Raw genomic sequence first — 22435 nt, 5'->3', positions numbered from 1 at the left:
TCTTCTTTGTGTCCCGGGGAAGAGGACGTCTCTTCTTTGTGTCCAGGAGAAGAGGACGTCTCTTCTTTGTGTCCCGGGGAAGAGGACGTCTCTGCTTTGTGTCCATGGGAAGAGGACGTCTCTTCTTTGTGTCCAGGGAAGAGGACGTCTCTTCTTTGTGTCCAGGGGAAGAGGACGTCTCTTCTTTGTGTCCAGGGAAGAGGACGTCTCTTCTTTGTGTCCAGGGGAAGAGGACGTCTCTTCTTTGTGTCCAGGGAACAGGACGTCTCTTCTTTGTGTCCAGGGAAGAGGACGTCTCTTCTTTGTGTCCAGGGGAAGAGGACGTCTCTTCTTTGTGTCCAGGGAACAGGACGTCTCTTCTTTGTGTCCAGGGGAAGAGGACGTCTCTTCTTTGTGTCCAGGAGAAGAGGACGTCTCTTCTTTGTGTCCAGGGAAGAGGACGTCTCTTCTTTGTGTCCAGGGAACAGGACGTCTCTTCTTTGTGTCCAGGGAAGAGGACGTCTCTTCTTTGTGTCCAGGGAAGAGGACGTCTCTTCTTTGTGTCCAGGAGAAGAGGACGTCTCTTCTTTGTGTCCAGGGAAGAGGACGTCTCTTCTTTGTGTCCAGGGAAGAGGACGTATCTTCTTTGTGTCCAGGGAAGAGGACGTCTCTTCTTTGTGTCCAGGGAACAGGACGTCTCTTCTTTGTGTCCAGGAGACTAGGACGTCTCTTCTTTGTGTCCAGGGAAGAGGATGTCTCTTCTTTGTGTCCAGGGAAGAGGACGTCTCTTCTTTGTGTCCAGGGAAGAGGTGCGTTCAAGTACCCAACAGACATTCAGCTACGATCACAGCAAAGGAACATTCATGAAATAAAATGTGATACATCTGTCCTGGACCGGTCAGAAGGCTTCGACATGAGTCACGGGGGGGGGGGGGGGGGGGCTACATGTGTGTGTTGGGGGGGGGGGGGGGGCTACATGTGGGCGGTCCTCCTGCTAGCATTAGCGTTAGCGGGGGCGGCGCGGGGTTTGGAGGCGGGCTTTTTCTCCCTGGGGGAGGGGCGGGTCTGAGCCTGGAAACCCCCACCCGCCTGGAGACCCCCCCCCACCTGGAGACCCCCCCCCGGCTCCACGATGGTGTTGATCACTACGGAAACACAAACAAGACATTCAGTCGATGCCTTTGATATGTCTGGCAGTCTGGTGGCCGTCTACAGAGTTCCAGGTCTACAGAGGTCCAAGTCTACAGAAGTTCAGGTCTACAGAGGTCCAGGTCTACAGAAGTTCAGGTCTACAGAGGTCCAGGTCTACAGAGTTCCAGGTCTACAGAGGTCCAAGTCTACAGAAGTTCAGGTCTACAGAGATCCAGGTCTACAGAGTTCCAGGTCTACAGAGGTCCAAGTCTACAGAAGTTCAGGTCTACAGAGGTCCAGGTCTACAGAGTTCCAGGTCTACAGAGGTCCAAGTCTACAGAAGTCCAGGTCTACAGAGATCCAGGTCTACAGAGGTCCATGTCTACAGAGGTCCAGGTCTACAGAGGTTCAGGTCTACAGAGGTTCTGGTCTACAGAGGTTCAGGTCTACGGAGGTTCAGGTCTACAGAGGTTCAGGTCTACAGTACCTTGGAGCTGCCTCTGGACTCGGCGCAGCTCTCGGAGGATGGAGGTGATTTCCTGTGAGGAGACAGAGACAGACCAGGTTCAGACAGAGACAGACCAGGTTCAGAGACCGACCAGGTTCAGGGACAGAGACAGACCAGGTTCAGACAGAGACAGACCAGGTTCAGACAGAGACAGACCAGGTTCAGAGACAGACCAGGTTCAGAGACAGACCAGGTTCAGAGACAGACCAGGTTCAGGGACAGAGACAGACCAGGTTCAGACAGAGACAGACCAGGTTCAGACAGAGACAGACCAGGTTCAGACAGAGACAGACCAGGTTCAGAGACAGACCAGGTTCAGAGACAGACCAGGTTCAGAGACAGACCAAGTTCAGACAGAGACAGACCAGGTTCAGAGACAGAGACAGACCAGGTTCAGACAGAGACAGACCAGGTTCAGAGATAGACCAAGTTCAGACAGAGACAGACCTTGTTGGAGGTCTTCAGGACGGGGACTTCGTTCTCAGCGTTGATCTTGGCCTCGATCTCCTCCCAGACCTCCGCCTTGTTCTGGAACAGAACCCTGCGGACAGGAAGTCAACACCTGAAAACCTCCAGGAGCCCTTTCACGATAAAAGTGTTTCGACTGAAGGTAACAACACATGTCCCATGAACATATTTATCTTCTGGGGTTAATATATATATTTATTAAAACATATATTCTTCTCACTTCATCTTCTCTGCCAGCTGCTCTGTGTTTTCCCGGATCGCAAGGGACAGCTGGGAGACCGGGTTCAGCATCAGGTTGTCCAGCAGCACCTGAGACGCACACACACACTGTTAAAACGCACACACTGTTTACAAACACACACACACACACACACACACACACACACACACACACACACACACACACACACACACACACACACACACACACACACACACACACACACACACACACACACACACACACACACACACACACACACACACACACACACACACTGTTTACACACACACACACACCAGTGGCGGTGCGAGGGGGTGGAGACGAGTTTTAAGCTAATAGCCTATAAAGTTATGGATATTAGAAAGTGTTTTTCATCGAAGCAGGCGCCACAAGCAACATGATGTTTCAGGTTTGTGAGTCTAATGGTGATATCTGCAGTCTGGCTGACTGAGTAAGAAGTGAAAAAGAGTGAGGTAACGTTATAGCTAGTAAACATGGAGTAACCACACTAAGTATACCCTCATATGTTAGTATGTATGCAGAACATGACTAAAAATGATCCTAAGATGTAACGTTAACCCTTCATACCTCAGTCTACCTTTAAGACACTAAAACAACGTATTCCAATTTGAATTTTGTTTTCGCGCATGGAATTATACCGGCTCTCGTTTCAGTACACATAACAACGTAACCATAGCAACGGAACTGACAGGCAACCCTCTGAATCAGACTCCCATTGGCTGTGACTGCATCCACTCAGAGGTTCAGATTCAGAAACGTGAATCTTACACTCTTTACGTCACAAACAAAGATGGTGGATGAGAGTAGATCTATAGAACGATAAGCAATGCGCCAGAATCAAGGTGAGACTATCCGCATCCTTTAAAACTCTACGCACATTCGTTTCACCGAAATAAGTAAAGGACTGTGTTTGAGTGAGTTAAGGCATTAGTTTGCTTCATTAAAGGGTGTTAATGAAGAAGTGTTCTCCAGTGCCTTTTGTCCGCTTTAAGGTATCATTAAGGTAGGGTTAATGTTGCTCTCAGAGTGCATCAGATTGATGCTTTTAACTTCAATATTAAAAAAAAAAGATCTTTGCGGGGGAGCCTGCCCCCGGACCACCCTAGAGGAGGCGACGACCCCCCTAAAGGATGTTCGGTCCACCCCCCACTTGTAAAAAATAGTAATTTACCCCTGCACTCTCCGATCTCCTACAATCCTAAATCCGCCACTGACACACACACACACATACACACGGTTAAAAACTCAGAAATTGAATCAACATCGTCAATAACCCCCAAAATTCTCCTAATCTGACATTTTATAACTATTGTCTATAATGCTAAGTAGCTCAATTTATGCTAACTGTATACATCTCTATGAGCTGCAGACCCTACTCTTCACTTCTATCAGAACACGTTGGGGTCTCAGCATGTCAGCTGGTGGACTGGACTACTCTGGGGAAGTGAAATCTTCAGAGCTGTTTTGTGGTATTTTGAACACACAATTTTGAAATGTGGGGCCTATTAGAAAGCATTTGGGACTCTAAACCACGCTAATGCTAATGTTAATGCTAGTCTGAAATATCGTTGGCAGAATCTTGATTTTTTTTGAGGAGTTAACAGGTTTTTTCAAAACCTCAAAGTGTGCCAGTTTTAGTACCTGCATCCACCTTTGAAAGATGTCCCTGGTATATTCAATAATGTACAGCACTAGTTGTTCATAATGAACATGTGAGATCCTGTGAATCAGACAGTGTGTAGACATCTGTGACGTCCTCTTCAGACGATGCAGCAGCTACTCAAACCACAGCTACTCCCATTATTTTAGGTTCATTTGTTAACATGAACAAACACACATGTTCATCTGGAGGACGTGTGAGCCCAGATGAGACAGGATGGGTCCTGGGTTCAGAGCCCGGTCCCCCCAGAGAGGGCCTGCCTCTGCCTGTCCAGGTCACGGAGTTAAACTACCGAGTTACTGGTGAGTGAGAAGATAGCTAAATGGGAACAGGAAGTTACCGGACATGTGGGGTAACAGGAAGTTAACCGGTAACAGGAAGTTAACTGGGTAACAGGAAGTTAACCGGGTAACAGGAAGTTAACCGGTTGTCACTACCCGATCTGCAGCTCTGCCCGATCTGTACTGCGCATGTGCGAGATTGTCCGCCATATTGGACAACTCCAGACGGCAGCCCAAGAAGGACACTTGACACAGTGGCTTTTGGCAAAGCTGAAAAATAACACTCGAGAGAGAGATGAGTTATTGTTATTACAACGTGACTTCACTTTTATTTAACAACTCTTTTTATGGGTTCTTTTATTTGGGGTTCAGTACATTGTCAGAACAAGTGAGAAATGGATTTAACTTCTGTTAGACAGTTATCATACTGAATACATATTTACTGTGAATGTATGCAAAAATGTATGGCATATAGCTGTCTAACAGAAGTTAAATCCATTTCTCACTTATTCTGACAATGAACTGAACCCCAAATAAAAGAACCCAATAAAAAGAGTTGTTAAATAAAAGGGAAGTCACGTTGTGATAACAATAACTCATCTCTCCCTCTCGTTTTATTTTTCAGCTTTGCCAAAAGCCACTGTGTCAAGTGTCCTTCTTGGGTTGCCGTCCGGAGTTCTCCTATATGGCGGACCATCTCGCACATGGGCACTGCAGATCGGGCAGAGCTGCAGATCGGGTAGTGACACCGGTAACAGGAAGTTAACCGGGTAACAGGAAGTTAACCGGTAACGGGAAGATAACCGGTAACAGGAAGTTAACCGGTAACAGGAAGTTAACCGGGGGGGAAATAACCAACAAATTGATCAGTTGCCACAGTAATGAGTAAGAACTCTTCCAGACTGAGAGCCTCTCGAGTCAGATAGAAATGAACGGAGCCTCAGTGACCTCTTCGCGGTTCCACGGACGGCGCTGCTTAGAACCGGGCTCAGGCTCATTCATGTTAGCGTCCAGGTCGGGGCCGTCAGCAGAACCTGGAGGAACCTTCTGGTAGTTTAAACTGGCCTCGGGGATATGTTGGACCAGCTGGAAAGAAGAGTACAGGAAGTCGGATCCAGCGTCTGAATGTGTCAGCGAGCAGCTCTGTGAACGCATGCACCAAGTCAACATGCAGCTGCGATGGTGGTGGGGGGTGTAGGCAGTGGGTTATTGTCTGCTGGGATACAGCGTGTTAACGGTGGGGCAGAGGTGCAGCTACATGTCCCAGTTCAACCACTTCAGTCATGGTGCACAGCAGTTGACATTTGTTCATGGCAAAACGACTGAGGAAGCACAAAACAAACAGCAGAACGCAAATGTGACAAAATAAAACATGTTCCCCCCAGGGTGGAGTCAGAAGGGTCGCCTTACGGTGGGTTCGATAGCTGTTTCTGTAACTGTAGATGTTAGTCAGGCGCAGCTGGAGCTCCTTCAAGCTGCTTTATCTCTGAGGTCCAGCAGGGGGCGACTCCTCTGGTTGTATGAAGAAGTCTGATTGAATAGAAGTCTATGAGGAAATGTTCCTCATAAATATCTCCTTTGGTTCTTGCCTTGGTGCAACCTCCCATTGATTCCAGCTGTTATCTGTTTTGTGCTAACTCAGTGGTTTGTCGTTAGTAATGTTTGACACCGCTCACTCAGACAAATCTCAAAATAATAAAAATCAAAAGTGCTCCAGAACAGTCCTCCACAGGTGAGAGTGTAAGGAGCAAACACCTGAGATGGTGGAACCCCGCCTACGTATGGATAAGATGACCTCTGCAGCACAACAGAGAAATTAATCATGAGAATCCAAAGCATGATGAAGCTCATCAACCCACCTCTTCCTCACAACACACTGCCGATGTGCGATCAGAGACACTACAGCTGAATAACTAACAGAGATCAGCATGAAACATCCCCACTTCCTAACTGACATCAGAGTCTTTACATTGCAAGTTTTCTGACATGTTAAGGTTCATTATGCTAACGAGGCTAACTTATGGTGAGTTTATGAGGAATCTACGTAAACAGACAAAGCTACTAAAATAATCTCCTGCATTTGAAATGTTGTGCTTTCTTTCCACTAAACGGAAAAGATGACATGTTATGGATGAAAATTAAGCAGCGCATGAAAAAGTAGTTTTTAGATGCTCAAAGAAAACTGGGAACACACTTTTTGAAGAGCGCCACAGTTTAAAGGAGAGGTTTAAATCATCAACTCTCGCCATAACAACATAATAATAACTACCTCAGATTGTAGAGAAGTCTATGAGGAAATGTTCCTACTTCTCTCTCTCTATTTATTACCTCAGATTGTAGAGAAGTCTATGAGGAAATGCTCCTACTTCTCTCTCTCTCTTTATTACCTCAGATTGTAGAGAAGTCTATGAGGAAATGTTCCTACTTCTCTCTCTCTTTATTACCTCAGATTGAATAGAAGTCTATGAGGAAATGTTCCTACTTCTCTCTCTCTCTTTATTACCTCAGATTGTAGAGAAGTCTATGAGGAAATGTTCCTACTTCTCTCTCTCTCTTTATTACCTCAGATTGTAGAGAAGTCTATGAGGAAATGTTCCTACTTCTCTCTCTCTTTATTACCTCAGATTGAATAGAAGTCTATGAGGAAATGTTCCTACTTCTCTCTCTCTCTTTATTACCTCAGATTGTAGAGAAGTCTATGAGGAAATGTTCCTACTTCTCTCTCTCTTTATTACCTCAGATTGAATAGAAGTCTATGAGGAAATGTTCCTACTTCTCTCTCTCTCTCTTTATTACCTCAGATTGTAGAGAAGTCTATGAGGAAATGTTTCTACTTCTCTCTCTCTTTATTACCTCAGATTGAATAGAAGTCTATGAGGAAATGTTCCTACTTCTCTCTCTCTCTTTATTACCTCAGATTGTATAGAAGTCTATGAGGAAATGTTCCTACTTCTCTCTCTCTTTATTACCTCAGATTGTATAGAAGTCTATGAGGAAATGTTCCTACTTCTCTCTCTCTCTTTATTACCTCAGATTGTATAGAAGTCTATGAGGAAATGTTCCTACTTCTCTCTCTCTTTATTACCTCAGATTGTAGAGAAGTCTATGAGGAAATGTTCCTACTTCTCTCTCTCTCTTTATTACCTCAGATTGTAGAGAAGTCTATAAGGAAATGTTCCTACTTCTCTCTCTCTTTATTACCTCAGATTGTAGAGAAGTCTATGAGGAAATGTTCCTACATTTCTCTCTCTCTTTATTACCTCAGATTGTATAGAAGTCTATGAGGAAATGTTCCTACTTCTCTCTCTCTTTATTACCTCAGATTGTATAGAAGTCTATGAGGAAATGTTCCTACTTTTCTCTCTCTCTTTATTACGTCAGATTGTAGAGAAGTCTATGAGGAAATGTTCCTACTTCTCTCTCTCTCTTTATTACCTCAGATTGTAGAGAAGTCTATGAGGAAATGTTCCTACTTCTCTCTCTCTCTTTATTACCTCAGATTGTATAGAAGTCTATGAGGAAATGTTCCTACTTCTCTCTCTCTCTTTATTACCTCAGATTGTAGAGAAGTCAATGAGGAAATGTTCCTACTTCTCTCTCTCTCATTATTACCTCAGATTGTATAGAAGTCTATGAGGAAATGTTCCTACTTCTCTCTCTCTTTATTACCTCAGATTGTATAGAAGTCTATGAGGAAATGTTCCTACTTCTCTCTCTCTTTATTACCTCAGATTGTAGAGAAGTCTATGAGGAAATGTTCCTACTTCTCTCTCTCTCTCTTTATTACCTCAGATTGTAGAGAAGTATATGAGGAAATGTTCCTACTTCTCTCTCTCTTTATTACCTCAGATTGTATAGAAGTCTATGAGGAAATGTTCCTACTTCTCTCTCTCTTTATTAACTCAGATTGTATAGAAGTCTATGAGGAAATGTTCCTGCTTCTCTCTCTCTCGTTATTACCTCAGATTGTAGAGAAGTCTATGAGGAAATGTTCCTACTTCTCTCTCTCTCTTTATTACCTCAGATTGAATAGAAGTCTATGAGGAAATGTTCCTACTTCTCTCTCTCTTTATTACCTCAGATTGTATAGAAGTATATGAGGAAATGTTCCTACTTCTCTCTCTCTCTTTATTACCTCAGATTGTAGAGAAGTATATGAGGAAATGTTCCTACTTCTCTCTCTCTCTTTATTACCTCAGATTGTAGAGAAGTCTATGAGGAAATGTTCCTACTTCTCTCTTTCTTTATTACCTCAGATTGTATAGAAGTCTATGAGGAAATGTTCCTACTTCTCTCTCTCTTTATTACCTCAGATTGTAGAGAAGTCTATGAGGAAATGTTCCTACTTCTCTCTCTCTTTATTACCTCAGATTGTAGAGAAGTCTATGAGGAAATGTCCCTACTTCTCTCTCTCTCTTTATTACCTCAGATTGTAGAGAAGTCTATGAGGAAATGTTCCTACTTCTCTCTCTCTTTATTACCTCAGATTGTATAGAAGTCTATGAGGAAATGTTCCTACTTCTCTCTCTCTTTATTACCTCAGATTGTAGAGAAGTCTATGAGGAAATGTTCCTGCTTTTCTCTCTCTCTTTATTACCTCAGATTGTATAGAAGTCTATGAGGAAATGTTCCTGCTTCTCTCTCTCTCTTTATTACCTCAGATTGTAGAGAAGTCTATGAGGAAATGTTCCTACTTCTCTCTCTCTCTTTATTACCTCAGATTGTATAGAAGTCTATAAGGAAATGTTCCTACTTCTCTCTCTCTTTATTACCTCAGATTGTAGAGAAGCCTATGAGGAAATGTTCCTTCTCTCTCTCTTTATTACCTCAGATTGTATAGAAGTCTATGAGGAAATGTTCCTACTTCTCTCTCTCTTTATTACCTCAGATTGTATAGAAGTCTATGAGGAAATGTTCCTTCTCTCTCTCTTTATTACCTCAGATTGTAGAGTAGTCTATGAGGAAATGTTCCTACTTCTCTCTCTCTCTTTATTACCGCAGATTGTAGAGAAGTCTATGAGGAAATGTTCCTACTTCTCTCTCTCTCTTTATTACCGCAGATTGTAGAGAAGTCTATGAGGAAATGTTCCTACTTCTCTCTCTCTTTATTACCTCAGATTGTATAGAAGTCTATGAGGAAATGTTCCTACTTCTCTCTCTCTTTATTACCTCAGATTGTATAGAAGTCTATGAGGAAATGTTCCTACTTCTCTCTCTCTTTATTACCTCAGATTGTAGAGAAGTCTATGAGGAAATGTTCCTACTTCTCTCTCTCTCTTTATTACCTCAGATTGTATAGAAGTCTATGAGGAAATGTTCCTACTTCTCTCTCTCTTTATTACCGCAGATTGTAGAGAAGTCTATGAGGAAATGTTCCTACTTCTCTCTCTCTCTTTATTACCTCAGATTGTAGAGAAGTCTATGAGGAAATGTTCCTACTTCTCTCTCTCTCTTTATTACCGCAGATTGTAGAGAAGTCTATGAGGAAATGTTCCTACTTCTCTCTCTCTTTATTACCTCAGATTGTATAGAAGTCTATGAGGAAATGTTCCTACTTCTCTCTCTCTTTATTACCTCAGATTGTATAGAAGTCTATGAGGAAATGTTCCTACTTCTCTCTCTCTTTATTACCTCAGATTGTAGAGAAGTCTATGAGGAAATGTTCCTACTTCTCTCTCTCTTTATTTCCTCAGATTGTAGAGAAGTCTATGAGGAAATGTTCCTACTTCTCTCTCTCTTTATTACCTCAGATTGTATAGAAGTCTATGAGGAAATGTTCCTACTTCTCTCTCTCTTTATTACCTCAGATTGTAGAGAAGTCTATGAGGAAATGTTCCTACTTCTCTCTCTCTTTATTACCTCAGATTGTAGAGAAGTCTATGAGGAAATGTTCCTACTTCTCTCTCTCTTTATTACCTCAGATTGTATAGAAGTCTATGAGGAAATGTTCCTACTTCTCTCTCTCTCTATTACCTCAGATTGTAGAGAAGTCTATGAGGAAATGTTCCTACTTCTCTCTCTCTTTATTACCTCAGATTGTATAGAAGTCTATGAGGAAATGTTCCTACTTCTCTCTCTCTTTATTACCTCAGATTGTATAGAAGTCTATGAGGAAATGTTCCTACTTCTCTCTCTCTCTATTACCTCAGATTGTTGAGAAGTCTATGAGGAAATGTTCCTACTTCTCTCTCTCTTTATTACCTCAGATTGTAGAGAAGTCTATGAGGAAATGTTCCTACTTCTCTCTCTCTTTATTACCTCAGATTGTAGAGAAGTCTATGAGGAAATGTTCCTACTTCTCTCTCTCTTTATTACCTCAGATTGTAGAGAAGTCTATGAGGAAATGTTCCTTCTCTCTCTCTTTATTACCTCAGATTGTATAGAAGTCTATGAGGAAATGTTCCTACTTCTCTCTCTCTTTATTACCTCAGATTGTAGAGAAGTCTATGAGGAAATGTTCCAACTTCTCTCTCTCTTTATTACCTCAGATTGTAGAGAAGTCTATGAGGAAATGTTCCTACTTCTCTCTCTCTTTATTACCTCAGATTGTAGAGAAGTCTATGAGGAAATGTTCCTTCTTCTCTCTCTCTTTATTGCCTCAGATTGTATAGAAGTCTATGAGGAAATGTTCCTACTTCTCTCTCTCTTTATTACCTCAGATTGTAGAGAAGTCTATGAGGAAATGTTCCTACTTCTCTCTCTCTTTATTACCGCAGATTGTAGAGAAGTCTATGAGGAAATGTTCCTTCTCTCTCTCTTTATTACCTCAGATTGTATAGAAGTCTATGAGGAAATATTCCTACTTCTCTCTCTCTTTATTACCTCAGATTGTAGAGAAGTCTATGAGGAAATGTTCCTACTTCTCTCTCTCTTTATTACCGCAGATTGTAGAGAAGTCTATGAGGAAATGTTCCTACTTCTCTCTCTCTTTATTACCTCAGATTGTAGAGAAGTCTATGAGGAAATGTTCCTACTTCTCTCTCTCTCTTTATTACCTCAGATTGTAGAGAAGTCTATGAGGAAATGTTCCTACTTCTCCCTCTCTTTATTACCTCAGATTGTAGAGAAGTCTATGAGGAAATGTTCCTACTTCTCTCTCTCTCTTTATTACCTCAGATTGTATAGAAGTCTATGAGGAAATGTTCCTACTTCTCTCTCTCTCTTTATTACCTCAGATTGTATAGAAGTCTATGAGGAAATGTTCCCACTTCTCTCTCTCTCTTTATTACCTCAGATTGTAGAGAAGTCTATGAGGAAATGTTCCTACTTCTCTCTCTCTCTATTACCTCAGATTGTAGAGAAGTCTATGAGGAAATGTTCCTACTTCTCTCTCTCTTTATTACCTCAGATTGTAGAGAAGTCTATGAGGAAATGTTCCTACTTCTCTCTCTCTTTATTACCTCAGATTGTAGAGAAGTCTATGAGGAAATGTTCCTACTTCTCTCTCTCTCTATTACCTCAGATTGTATAGAAGTCTATGAGGAAATGTTCCTATTTCTCTCTCTCTTTATTACCTCAGATTGTAGAGAAGTCTATGAGGAAATGTTCCTACTTCTCTCTCTCTTTATTACCGCAAATTGTAGAGAAGTCTATGAGGAAATGTTCCTTCTCTCTCTCTTTATTACCTCAGATTGTAGAGAAGTCTATGAGGAAATGTTCCTACTTCTCTCTCTCTTTATTACCTCAGATTGTATAGAAGTCTATGAGGAAATGTTCCTACTTCTCTCTCTCTTTATTACCTCAGATTGTATAGAAGTCTATGAGGAAATGTTCCTACTTCTCTCTCTCTTTATTACCTCAGATTGTAGAGAAGTCTATGAGGAAATATTCCTACTTCTCTCTCTCTTTATTACCTCAGATTGTAGAGAAGTCTATGAGGAAATGTTCCTACTTCTCTCTCTCTTTATTACCGCAGATTGTAGAGAAGTCTATGAGGAAATATTCCTACTTCTCTCTCTCTTTATTACCTCAGATTGTAGAGAAGTCTATGAGGAAATGTTCCTACTTCTCTCTCTCGTTATTACCTCAGATTGTAGAGAAGTCTATGAGGAAATGTTCCTACTTCTCTCTCTCTCTCTCTTTATTACCTCAGATTGTAGAGAAGTCTATGAGGAAAAGGTCTTCAAATCATTAGCTCTCGCAATAACAAAATCATAATAACTAAGTGTTATGACATATATATTTTTATATCTAAGGTTATACATCTTGTGTTTTCCCAGTTTAAGAAGCTGTGGAGGTGTAAGGGGGATGGGGGGTTTGCCTACCTCTTCCCTGGCAGAGATGGGGGAAGCCGGGGTGTTGGGCAGCGAGCTCGGGGAGGTGGCCACCCCGATGCCGGAGCTCGGCGAGTCTCCGTCCCCAGCCACATCGTGGATTTCCTTCGCCAGGATGGCCAGGTCTTTTGCCAAATCCTGACTGAGTCTGCAGGAAGCAAAACATATCGGAGAGGGGATATCAGAGGTTACCAGAGGCGGACCGAACCCGCCTTAGATTATTTTCTTTAATAATCCAAAATGACTTGGAGAAATCCCATTGGACCAGGGAGATGCTGCCTTCAGGGTCCAACATTTGAATATCAGAATCATCAAATCCTTTATTAGTCCCACAGCGGGGCATAGCAGGTCAAAGAACAGGCATGTAACACAGAACCTATCCTACCCTGCAGCTCTGGATAGAAAGCTCCTGTCTGCAGGGCTCTGCAGCTCTGGATAGAAAGCTACTGTCTGCAGGGCTCTGCAGCTCTGGATAGAAAGCTACTGTCTGCAGGGCTCTGCAGCTCTGGATAGAAAGCTACTGTCTGCAGGGCTCTGCAGCTCTAGATAGAAAGCTACTGTCTGCAGGGCTCTGCAGCTCTGGATAGAAAGCTACTGTCTGCATGGCTCTGTAGCTCTAGATAGAAAGCTACTGTCTGCAGGGCTCTGTAGCTCTGGATAGAAAGCTACTGTCTGCAGGGCTCTGTAGCTCTGGATAGAAAGCTACTGTCTGCATGGCTCTGCAGCTCTGGATAGAAAGCTGCTGTCTGCATGGCTCTGTAGCTCTGGATAGAAAGCTGCTGTCTGCAGGGCTCTGTAGCTCTGGATAGAAAGCTGCTGTCTGCATGGCTCTGTAGCTCTGGATAGAAAGCTGCTGTCTGCAGGGCTCTGTAGCTCTGGATAGAAAGCTGCTGTCTGCATGACTCTGCAGCTCTGGATAGAAAGCTACTGTCTGCAGGGCTCTGTAGCTCTAGATAGAAAGCTGCTGTCTGCAGGGCTCTGCAGCTGTGGATAGAAAGCTGCTGTCTGCAGGGCTCTGCAGCTCTAGATAGAAAGCTACTGTCTGCAGGGCTCTGCAGCTCTAGATAGAAAGCTGCTGTCTGCAGGACTCTGTAGCTCTAGATAGAAAGCTGCTGTCTGCAGGACTCTGCAGCTCTAGATAGAAAGCTGCTGTCTGCAGGACTCTGCAGCTGTGGATAGAAAGCTGCTGTCTGCAGGGCTCTGCAGCTCTGGATAGAAAGCTGCTGTCTGCAGGACTCTGTAGCTCTGGATAGAAAGCTGCTGTCTGCAGGACTCTGCAGCTCTGGATAGAAAGCTGCTGTCTGCAGGACTCTGCAGCTCTGGATAGAAAGCTGCTGTCTGCAGGGCTCTGCAGCTCTAGATAGAAAGCTGCTGTCTGCAGGACTCTGCAGCTCTGGATAGAAAGCTGCTGTCTGCAGGGCTCTGTAGCTGTGGATAGAAAGCTGCTGTCTGCAGGGCTCTGCAGCTGTGGATAGAAAGCTGCTGTCTGCAGGACTCTGCAGCTGTGGATAGAAAGCTGCTGTCTGCAGGACTCTTGCTGCAGTTTGAATCTCTATGGATTGTTTCTTTTGAGAAAAGCCTGCGCTAAATGACTAAAATGTGATGTAATGTTATCTTACTTGGCGATCTCGGCGCTGTGCGTGGACCAGTTCTGGTAGGGGTCCACCTCGCTCTCGTCCTCCTCCGTCTCCACGGACACAGACTTGGATCTCGTGGCGGCGGTCCGCTGGCGTGGCGTCTGGGAGGAAGAGGGGGGGCGTTTGGACTGATTCATGGTATTCGTCACATATTCTTCCTCCTCCGAGGATGAGGAGAAGTCCGAGCCCTTCTGTCTGCGACGGGAACCTGGACACATTTCATTTAGGTTCATTTACTGAGGAAGATTTTCCCCATACACCCATGTCGAGGGTCAGACATTTTAAATCACAAAGAAACAGTAGGTGATGATGAGATGTTTCTGTGTTAAGGTAGGAGCAGTTCAAACAGGAGGAAGGACAGGAGGATTAAGCATGTCACTGCATATTAAAAACTGTCCCGGACTCACTGGCTCCGGGGTACTTGGCTCCGCTGGACCGGGTCCGGGTCAGCGTCTGTTTAGCTCCGCCCCCCCTGCTCACTGCCTCACCCACAGACGTCTTCCTGGTGCTGACGGCCGACTCTGAGTTACGGGTAGAAAACCCGACCCGGCCCGTGGAGGACGTCTCGGTGTCGCTGGGAGTTGTGAAGGAACCGGTCCTCTTTCTCGGCATCGCTAAGATGTCCAGCCTAGAGGAAAGAAGGCAGTCTGTTAAAGGACAGTCTGTTAGAACAGTGGTTCTAAACTGGTGGGTCGCGACCCAAAAGTGGGTCGCAGACCCGTTTCGAGTGGGTCGCAGGTGTGTTAGTGAAAACAAAAAAAAGTGTCTTTAAAATAAGTCAAACTTTTATTTTGAAAGCCCGATTTTCTAACGCTGTGCATGCAGAAAGCATTGGACTGGAAGTATCGGAGACCATAAACGGTTTGGAAAACTTCTGTCACGTAGTGAACATCTCCTCAATAAAACATCTTTGCTGATGTTTTTTTTTCGAGTCTTCTGGCCAATCAGAATCAAGGTTGTTGCCGGAAGTCCCCACGGAGAATAACTTTACGGTAGAACTACTCTTTATACATCCATGGGTACAACTTCAGATAACTTCAGATACAAATGAACACATAATGAAATATGACCCCCGGTTTGATGATTGACAGGTCACAGAACAATGGGGGCCATCTACCCTTACCCACAATTTAAAGTAAGTCACACAGTCTATCTCCTCTTTGCTCTTCTCTCTGTGTGGAGCAGCAAGTTGTCAGAACAAAGTGAAACACAAACAATGACATAACATATTATTAATTAAGACTCGAAAAAACATCAGCAAAGAAGTTTTTTTGAGAAGATGATCACTATGTGACAGAAGTTTTCCAAAGCGTTTATGGTCTTCGTTTCTTCCAGTCCAACGCCTACTGCATGCTCAGCGTTAGAAAATCGGGACTTCAAAATACAATTTTGACTTTTTTCCACCAAAAAAAAAAAAAAAAATTATATTTATTTTTTCTTCACTCACACATCTGCGACCCACTCGAAGTGGGTCCGCAAGCCACTTTCGGTTCGCGACCCACCAGTTGAGAACCACTGTGTTAGCGGACAGTCTGTTAGAGGACAGTCTGTTAGAGGACAGTGTTAAAGTGAGTCCATGTTCTGATGAACAGACCTGGACAACTTCTTGGCTTCGGCGGTTGTTCTGGATGGTGCCGTGATGTCAGAGTTCTGGGAGGCCCGGTCGGTCTCGGCCCGGTCGGTCTCGGCCCGGTCGGTCTCGGTACCTTCGTTGTCCGAGGCCTCGCCCAGGCGTGCCCGGCGCAACATGGAGGCTCGGGTCGGCCGCGGCGCTGACAGGCTGTTGGACCGCATCAGAACCTGCTGCGTTGCTGCCTTGGACGTCTTTACGCTATCTTCTTTCTGAGGATGGCCGAGGAGTTTCTTGCTGCGGCTGGACGGGCGGGAGACTTCATGGTCAGACGAGGTGGTTTCGGTCCAGTGTGGCCCCTGCTGGCCCTCGGACAGGTCCAGAGAGCCGCGGTTTCCCGCGCAGCGGCGCATCTGGAACCTCTTTGCCGCCTCTGCCTTGCTCGATGGTTCCGAGGTCGTCTGGCTCCGGCGTTTCTCAGAAAGCCGTTCGCGGGCAGAGAGTTGCCGTGCCTTGTGTTGGACGGACTGGCTGGAGCTGGACCTGTCTTTCTGGACGCTGCTGAGGGCGGGACGCTTTTTGGAGGTGGAGCGAACCGGAGCGTTTTTGCTGCTAACCTGGCTCACGGTGCTCGCTGTGTCCACGTCCGACTCCCCGGACAGGGAGTCGTCCATGTGGGTGGACGAGCCTCCTTTCTTGGAGCTACGAGCCGAGCCGGACGAGGGGAACTTTGAATCCAGAGGGGTCAGGGTTCCCTCGGCCTCCTGCAGGAAGGACTGCGAGTCCTGGATGTTGTCCCTCCGCTGCTCCATGTCCCTGATGGAGGGCTGGCTGGAGATGTGGGGAAGCCTCTTAGTCTGAACGGTGTCGCCGGGCTGCTCTTTGGTGAAGCTCTCCTGCCGGACTATGGAGGACATGCCGCTGTCTCTGGTGGGGACCGAGTCCTGCATTTGGAGGTTTGGAGCAGAGCTGTTGGGTTTGACACCCGTCCTCCTGGGTTCGTGTCCACTCAGGTGTCGGATCAGGACGGTGGTAGGGGGGGGCTTTACCGGGCATCGGGCCTGGTCGGGTTTGCCCGGGCTGCCTCCAGAACCGATGTAGAAGGAGGTGGATTTGGTTGTAGGAGGACCGGCTGGAGACAAAGTTCCCATCCTGGTCTGATTCTTCTTGGTGTCCTCCAGAACAGGCCAGTCATCTGAGCGGCTGGCATCACTCAGGCTGTCAGGATCCACATCATCCTGAACCGCGAGGCGCTGGGTGGAGTCCTGTGGGCGGGAAGGACCCAAGATCTTGTCCAGGGGTTCCTGACCTTGGTATGATTCATGGCGAATCAGGATACTCGGAGGAACACTTTCCAGTTTTTCTGGTGGAACCTGGGGCAGCAGCCTTCGGGTCCTGGAGCTGTGGCTGGACTCCGACTCAGAGTTATCGTAGCTGTGAGGTCCTGTAGACCGGCTCATGATGCGCAGATCTACAAAAACAAATTGGGTTATCTTCGTTTGTCACATGTCTCAGGGCCAATGAGAGTGTTGCCTGCTTTATTTCAAGCCTGCGATTTAAAAAAGAGGCAACCACCAAACGTCATCTAACCACAAACCACACATGATCTGGCATAAAGAGTTTCATGTATTCATTAAAGAAATCAACTTGGAAAGTGGGGCCCTCCTACACATAAGCAGCAAGGCTTCTCTGTAATTGAACACATACAGGAGGCTGCCTGAGGATGCCTCAAAGTCCTTCCATCATCTGATCCTCACAGGAGCCAGTATTGTGCTCTTCAGGTTCAGCGTTATCATCATCAGGGAATGAAATTAGCCCCTGGTAGTTAGGGTGCGTTCACCTAAGCTACATTTGTTGTTGCTAATGTTGTTGTTGTTGGTATCTACAAGGAGATAAGCCCTGCAGGTAAGGCGATGTTAAGCCTTGCTTCCTGTGTGAACGCAGCTTTACAGAGTAGATGTTGGCAGGAAAAAACACCTTCCGATCACCTGCCACCATCTGCCCTTTAGGAACAAATATTATTTTTAAAATAACTATTACTAATTGAATTAAGGTCAGGGGTTGGGGCCGTACTGTATATTGTAAACTTCTACTGTATAGTACCACTGCCAGAGCGGCATGCCAGGAACACTTCAAGCAGTGTCTAAACTGTAACTCAGATCTGACTGATGCCCAGCTCTCAGATCCACACCCGAACAGCACGTTCTGATGGAGTACACTGACCTTCCAAACAATCGCCTTGAGGTGGAGTTGAACCGGGTTCAGCATGGCTATCGGCCAGGCTTGCCCAACGGGAAACCCATTTGGGTCCTTCCAGACCGGCTGCAGGAGCAGGGGGAACCTAGACCGCAGAACCACACAAAGATCGGCATTACAAGAACAAGGTCAGGTGGGACCACAGGTCACACTTCACAGAGAGAGGGCGAGTGTCCATACAGCGTCCTCTGAGCAGATGATCATCTCTTATTGCACGGCTTTTCAGAGGTTGTTTAGACGCGATAACACAATGCTGCTAAAGACAATAATGCTTGATGCTGGACGTCAGAGAAATCAACAAAGGAAGTAAAGACTATCAAGAACACTAGAAGCAGACAGACAGGAAGTAAAGACTATCAGGAACACTAGAAGCAGACAGACAGGAAGTAAAGACTATCAGGAACACTACAAGCAGACAGACAGGAAGTAAAGACTAACAGGAACACCAGAAGCAGACAGACAGGAAGTAAAGACTAACAGGAACACTACAAGCAGACAGACAGGAAGTAAAGACTAACAGGAACACTAGAAGCAGACAGACAGGAAGTAAAGACTAACAGGAACACCAGAAGCAGATAGACAGGAAGTAAAGACTAACAGGAACACTAGAAGCAGACAGACAGGAAGTAAAGACTAACAGGAACACTAGAAGCAGACAGACAGGAAGTAAAGACTAACAGGAACACTACAAGCAGACAGACAGGAAGTAAAGACTAACAGGAACACCAGAAGCAGACAGACAGGAAGTAAAGACTAACAGGAACACTACAAGCAGACAGACAGGAAGTAAAGACTATCAGGAACACTAGAAGCAGACAGACAGGAAGTAAAGACTAACAGGAACACCAGAAGCAGATAGACAGGAAGTAAAGACTAACAGGAACACTACAAGCAGACAGACAGGAAGTAAAGACTAACAGGAACACCAGAAGCAGACAGACAGGAAGTAAAGACTAACAGGAACACTACAAGCAGACAGACAGGAGGGCCCAATCCCAAACCGCCCCCTACACCCTACCCCGACACACTCCCCCTCCGTTTGCGCGTTCACGCGGAGGGTCCGCCACATTAAGTGCTGGTCCAAAGTAACGAGTGTGGAGCGGTGTGGAGGGGGAGTGGGCTATCAAGCCCTCAAACAGCGAGTCTGCAGCGGTGCTGACTTGAGACCGGTCTCTACCTGGCCGGTCTCAACGCTGTGTCCGTCCGTCAGGAAACAAGCTGTTTACAAGTAGTTCCAGCAAACATCCACTGATAAACTGCGGCACTTCCTGTTTCTGCTGGAGACAGGGGAGGCCGTCCCAAAGCTTGCTGCTGTATTTACTCCCTCCATCTGACAGGAGGGAGCCTCATGTGTCAGTCCACGGAGTTCACTCCGTCACGGAGGGGGAGTGTGTAGGGGTAGGGTGTAGGGCGTGGTTTGGGATTGGGCCGAAGTAATCAGAGCTATCTTCATTTTGAATTCACTTGTTGTTGTCGGAGGTCCAGCCGTTGGTGGAGTTTACTTTCTTAGAGGAAGCACTACGATCATTTTCATTCCATAAAACCACTTACGTGACTTTTAGGAGTGGAGTGGTCAGTATGTTCAGTGTGTGGCCGTGGGGGAAGAGGAGTGATGTGCAGCGAAGCTCCGTGATCACCTCGCTGCACATCACCCCTCACCGACTGCGCCCACTTTTTAAAAACCAAACGAGCTTCTTCTACACTCGGTTGGTTCCTCCTGCGAGCTCAGAAACACTGTGTGGACACTCGGCCTCAATGTGTGAGAGGAGAAACTGAGGGATAAGCGACGTCAGTCTGCATGCACCAGGACCAGAACCTGCTTCAGGTGTTTGTCCCAGGTTCTGATTCAGTGGGTTTTACCTGCATGGGGGGGCCTGTTGGGGGGCCGCTGATAGCAGCTGGGATAAAGCCATGCAACGGGTCCACAGTGCTACCATCGCTATCATCCTTGCCATCATTTATTACAGGTGGTTTATACACTCCTGCGTTCACACCACTGTACTCTGGAGAGTCCAGGACACCAAACACCTGCAGAGCACAGGGCATGCAGGGGGGGGGGGGGGGGGGGGGGCAACAAAGAGGACCAATAAGGACAGGAGGAATCATGCAGGAGATTTCAAACACATTGTGTATCTCAGCAGCTCACGAGGAAACAGTTGTACTTCTCAGCACCTCTGATGCCCCCCCCCCCCCTCCGTCTCGTTCAGTTTCAGAACCAGAACGCTGTCTAAAATGAACTTACAATGCATGATGAGCCTGAGATAATATACAAAAACTAGGTTATTATACTTCTGGCAACAAATGAGTGAGCAGCCGTTATGAATTTCTAAGCTAAGCTAATTGGCTAACGAGCTAACTGGCTAACGAGCTAACTGGCTAACGAGCTGACGGGCTAACGGGCTAGCGGCTCTCCGGGAGGTTCACCTGGTCGATCATGTTCCGCGCATCCTCCACCTCCCGGTCCTGCGACTCCGTCTCGATGGTGTAGGTCCCGGCGTCGCTCAGGCTGTCGTCTTCCTCACTCCTCATCATCCTCTGAGAGGCTTTGGGGTCTCCTGCCCGGATGCCCATGGGCGGGATGGGGGGCCCAGAGGGGGGGGCTGGGCACCTTAATGGAGGCTGTGTGGGGGAGGGGGGTTGGGGGACCGAGGAAGGGGGGGCTGGGCCTTGGGGGGAGGGGATTCCCGGGTGAGGAAGCGTCACCATCACCGGGGGGGCGGACATCGGAGGGGGGGACAGGTGGTCTCTGGTCGGGGGGGCATCCTTCAGGAACTCGGCGGTGAACTCCTGTGTGAGTTTGGACTTTTTCCCCACGCTGCCGAAGGGCCTCGGACCCGAGGATGGGCGGGGGGGCGGGGGCTCACCCTCTGTCTTCTCCCTCTTCAGAGAGCTGGACCTCTGGGGGGCACCGGGGCCCTTCAGGAGGACCACCTGCTGGGGGGCGGGACCCTTCAGGGGGACCACCTGCTGGGTGGGGGGGATGTGGACGGACGCCGGCCTCTCTCCTCTCCGGCGCTCCAGCTTGTTCTTCAGGGCTCCGCAGCTCTCGGGCGCCGGGCTGTGCGTGAAGGACTGAGAGCGCTTCTTACGGGGGTTGTCGTCGAAGAACTCGATGATGAAGGCCTGCTGGGGGAGGTGTTCGGGGGGAGTCTGTTTGGGTGTTTCTGCAGTGGGGGAGCGAGGAGGACTCTGGGAGAGGGGCCGCTCGGGGGCCACCGGGGTGGGGGGGTCGGACTGCGGGGGCTGGGGGGGCAGGGGGGGCGTCTGCTCTGAGTGGACGGAGTGGTGGGACTGACTCCGCCTCTCTTCCAGCCCGGGGTCCTCAGAGTCACTCTGGGTCCCGTCCTCGTGATGGTGTCCTGACAACAAGACACAAACAAACACAATAACATGAGTGGAATAATAATAATCATTATACATATATAATCTCCTCTCCTCTCCAAGCCTCTTATCTCCTCTCCTCTCCTCTCCTCTTATCTCCTCTCCTCTCCTCTTATCTCCTCTCCTCTCTCATCTCATCTACTCTCCTCTCCTCTCATCTCATCTCATCTCCTCTCCTCTCCTCTCCTCTCCTCTCCTCTCATCTCATCTCATCTCCTCTCATCTCTTCTCCTCTCATCTCCTCTACTCTCCTCTACTCTCCTCTCCTCTCCTCTCATCTCATCTCCTCTCCTCTCCTCTCATCTCATCTCATCTCCTCTCATCTCCTCTCATCTCATCTCCTCTCATCTCCTCTCCTCTCCTCTCATCTCATCTCATCTCCTCTCATCTCATCTCTTCTCCTCTCCTCTCCTCTCCTCTCCTCTACTCTACTCTCCTCTCTCATCTCATCTCCTCTCATCTCCTCTCCTCTCTTTTCCTATCCTCTCCTCTCCTCTCCTCTCTCATCTCATCTCCTTTCATCTCCTCTACTCTCCTCTCCTCTCCTCTTATCTCCTCTCCTCTCTCATCTCATCTCATCTCCTCTCCTCTCTCATCTCATCTAATCTCCTCTCCTCTCCTCTCATCTCATCTCCTCTCCTCTCTCATCTCATCTCCTCTCCTCTCCTCTCCTCTCATCTCATCTCCTCTCCTCTCCTCTCATCTCATCTCCTCTCATCTCCTCTCATATCTCATCTCCTCTCCTCTCCTCTCCTCTCCTCTCTCCTCTCATCTCATCTCCTCTCCTCTCCTCTCCTCTCCTCTCCTCTCATCTCCTCTCATCTCCTCTCCTCTCCTCTCTCCTCTCATCTCCTTTCATCTCCTCTACTCTCCTCTCCTCTTATCTCCTCTCCTCTCTCATCTCATCTCCTCTCCTCTCCTCTCTCATCTCATCTCCTCTCCTCTCCTCTCATCTCATCTCATCTCCTCTCCTCTCCTCTCCTCTCATCTCATCTCCTCTCATCTCATCTCCTCTCATCTCCTCTCCTCTCCTCTCATCTCATCTCA

General features: G+C 46.8%; 1 protein-coding gene across 4 annotated transcripts in view; it reads right to left on the bottom strand.

The window, feature by feature from the left end:
* Positions 1–689: 689 nt before the first annotated feature.
* cep170bb (centrosomal protein 170Bb) overlaps positions 690–22435 on the bottom strand; it is a 27748-nt gene continuing 6002 nt past the window's right edge. The window contains exons 9-21 of one of the 4 annotated variants that reach the window (XM_079643525.1): positions 20432–21366; positions 19868–20035; positions 17975–18092; positions 15776–17222; positions 14589–14809; positions 14164–14389; positions 12536–12692; positions 6027–6068; positions 5220–5357; positions 2307–2395; positions 2066–2159; positions 1598–1649; positions 690–1124 (exon numbers count right to left, since the gene is read on the bottom strand). In XM_079643525.1, the coding sequence (XP_079499651.1) occupies positions 952–1124; positions 1598–1649; positions 2066–2159; positions 2307–2395; positions 5220–5357; positions 6027–6068; positions 12536–12692; positions 14164–14389; positions 14589–14809; positions 15776–17222; positions 17975–18092; positions 19868–20035; positions 20432–21366 (3860 nt within the window). In that variant the 3' untranslated portion in view covers positions 690–951. The remainder of the gene's footprint in view (positions 1125–1597; positions 1650–2065; positions 2160–2306; positions 2396–5219; positions 5358–6026; positions 6069–12535; positions 12693–14163; positions 14390–14588; positions 14810–15775; positions 17223–17974; positions 18093–19867; positions 20036–20431; positions 21367–22435) is intronic. The other 3 variants (XM_079643527.1, XM_079643526.1, XM_079643528.1) reach the window with 3 other exon arrangements.

The sequence above is a fragment of the Notothenia rossii genome (genome assembly GCF_949606895.1).
Source record: "Notothenia rossii genome assembly, chromosome: 8".
In the NCBI taxonomy this organism is placed as follows: domain Eukaryota; kingdom Metazoa; phylum Chordata; class Actinopteri; order Perciformes; family Nototheniidae; genus Notothenia; species Notothenia rossii.
Note: the sequence above shows the minus strand (reverse complement) of the source record. Positions and strands in the feature narration are given on the sequence as shown.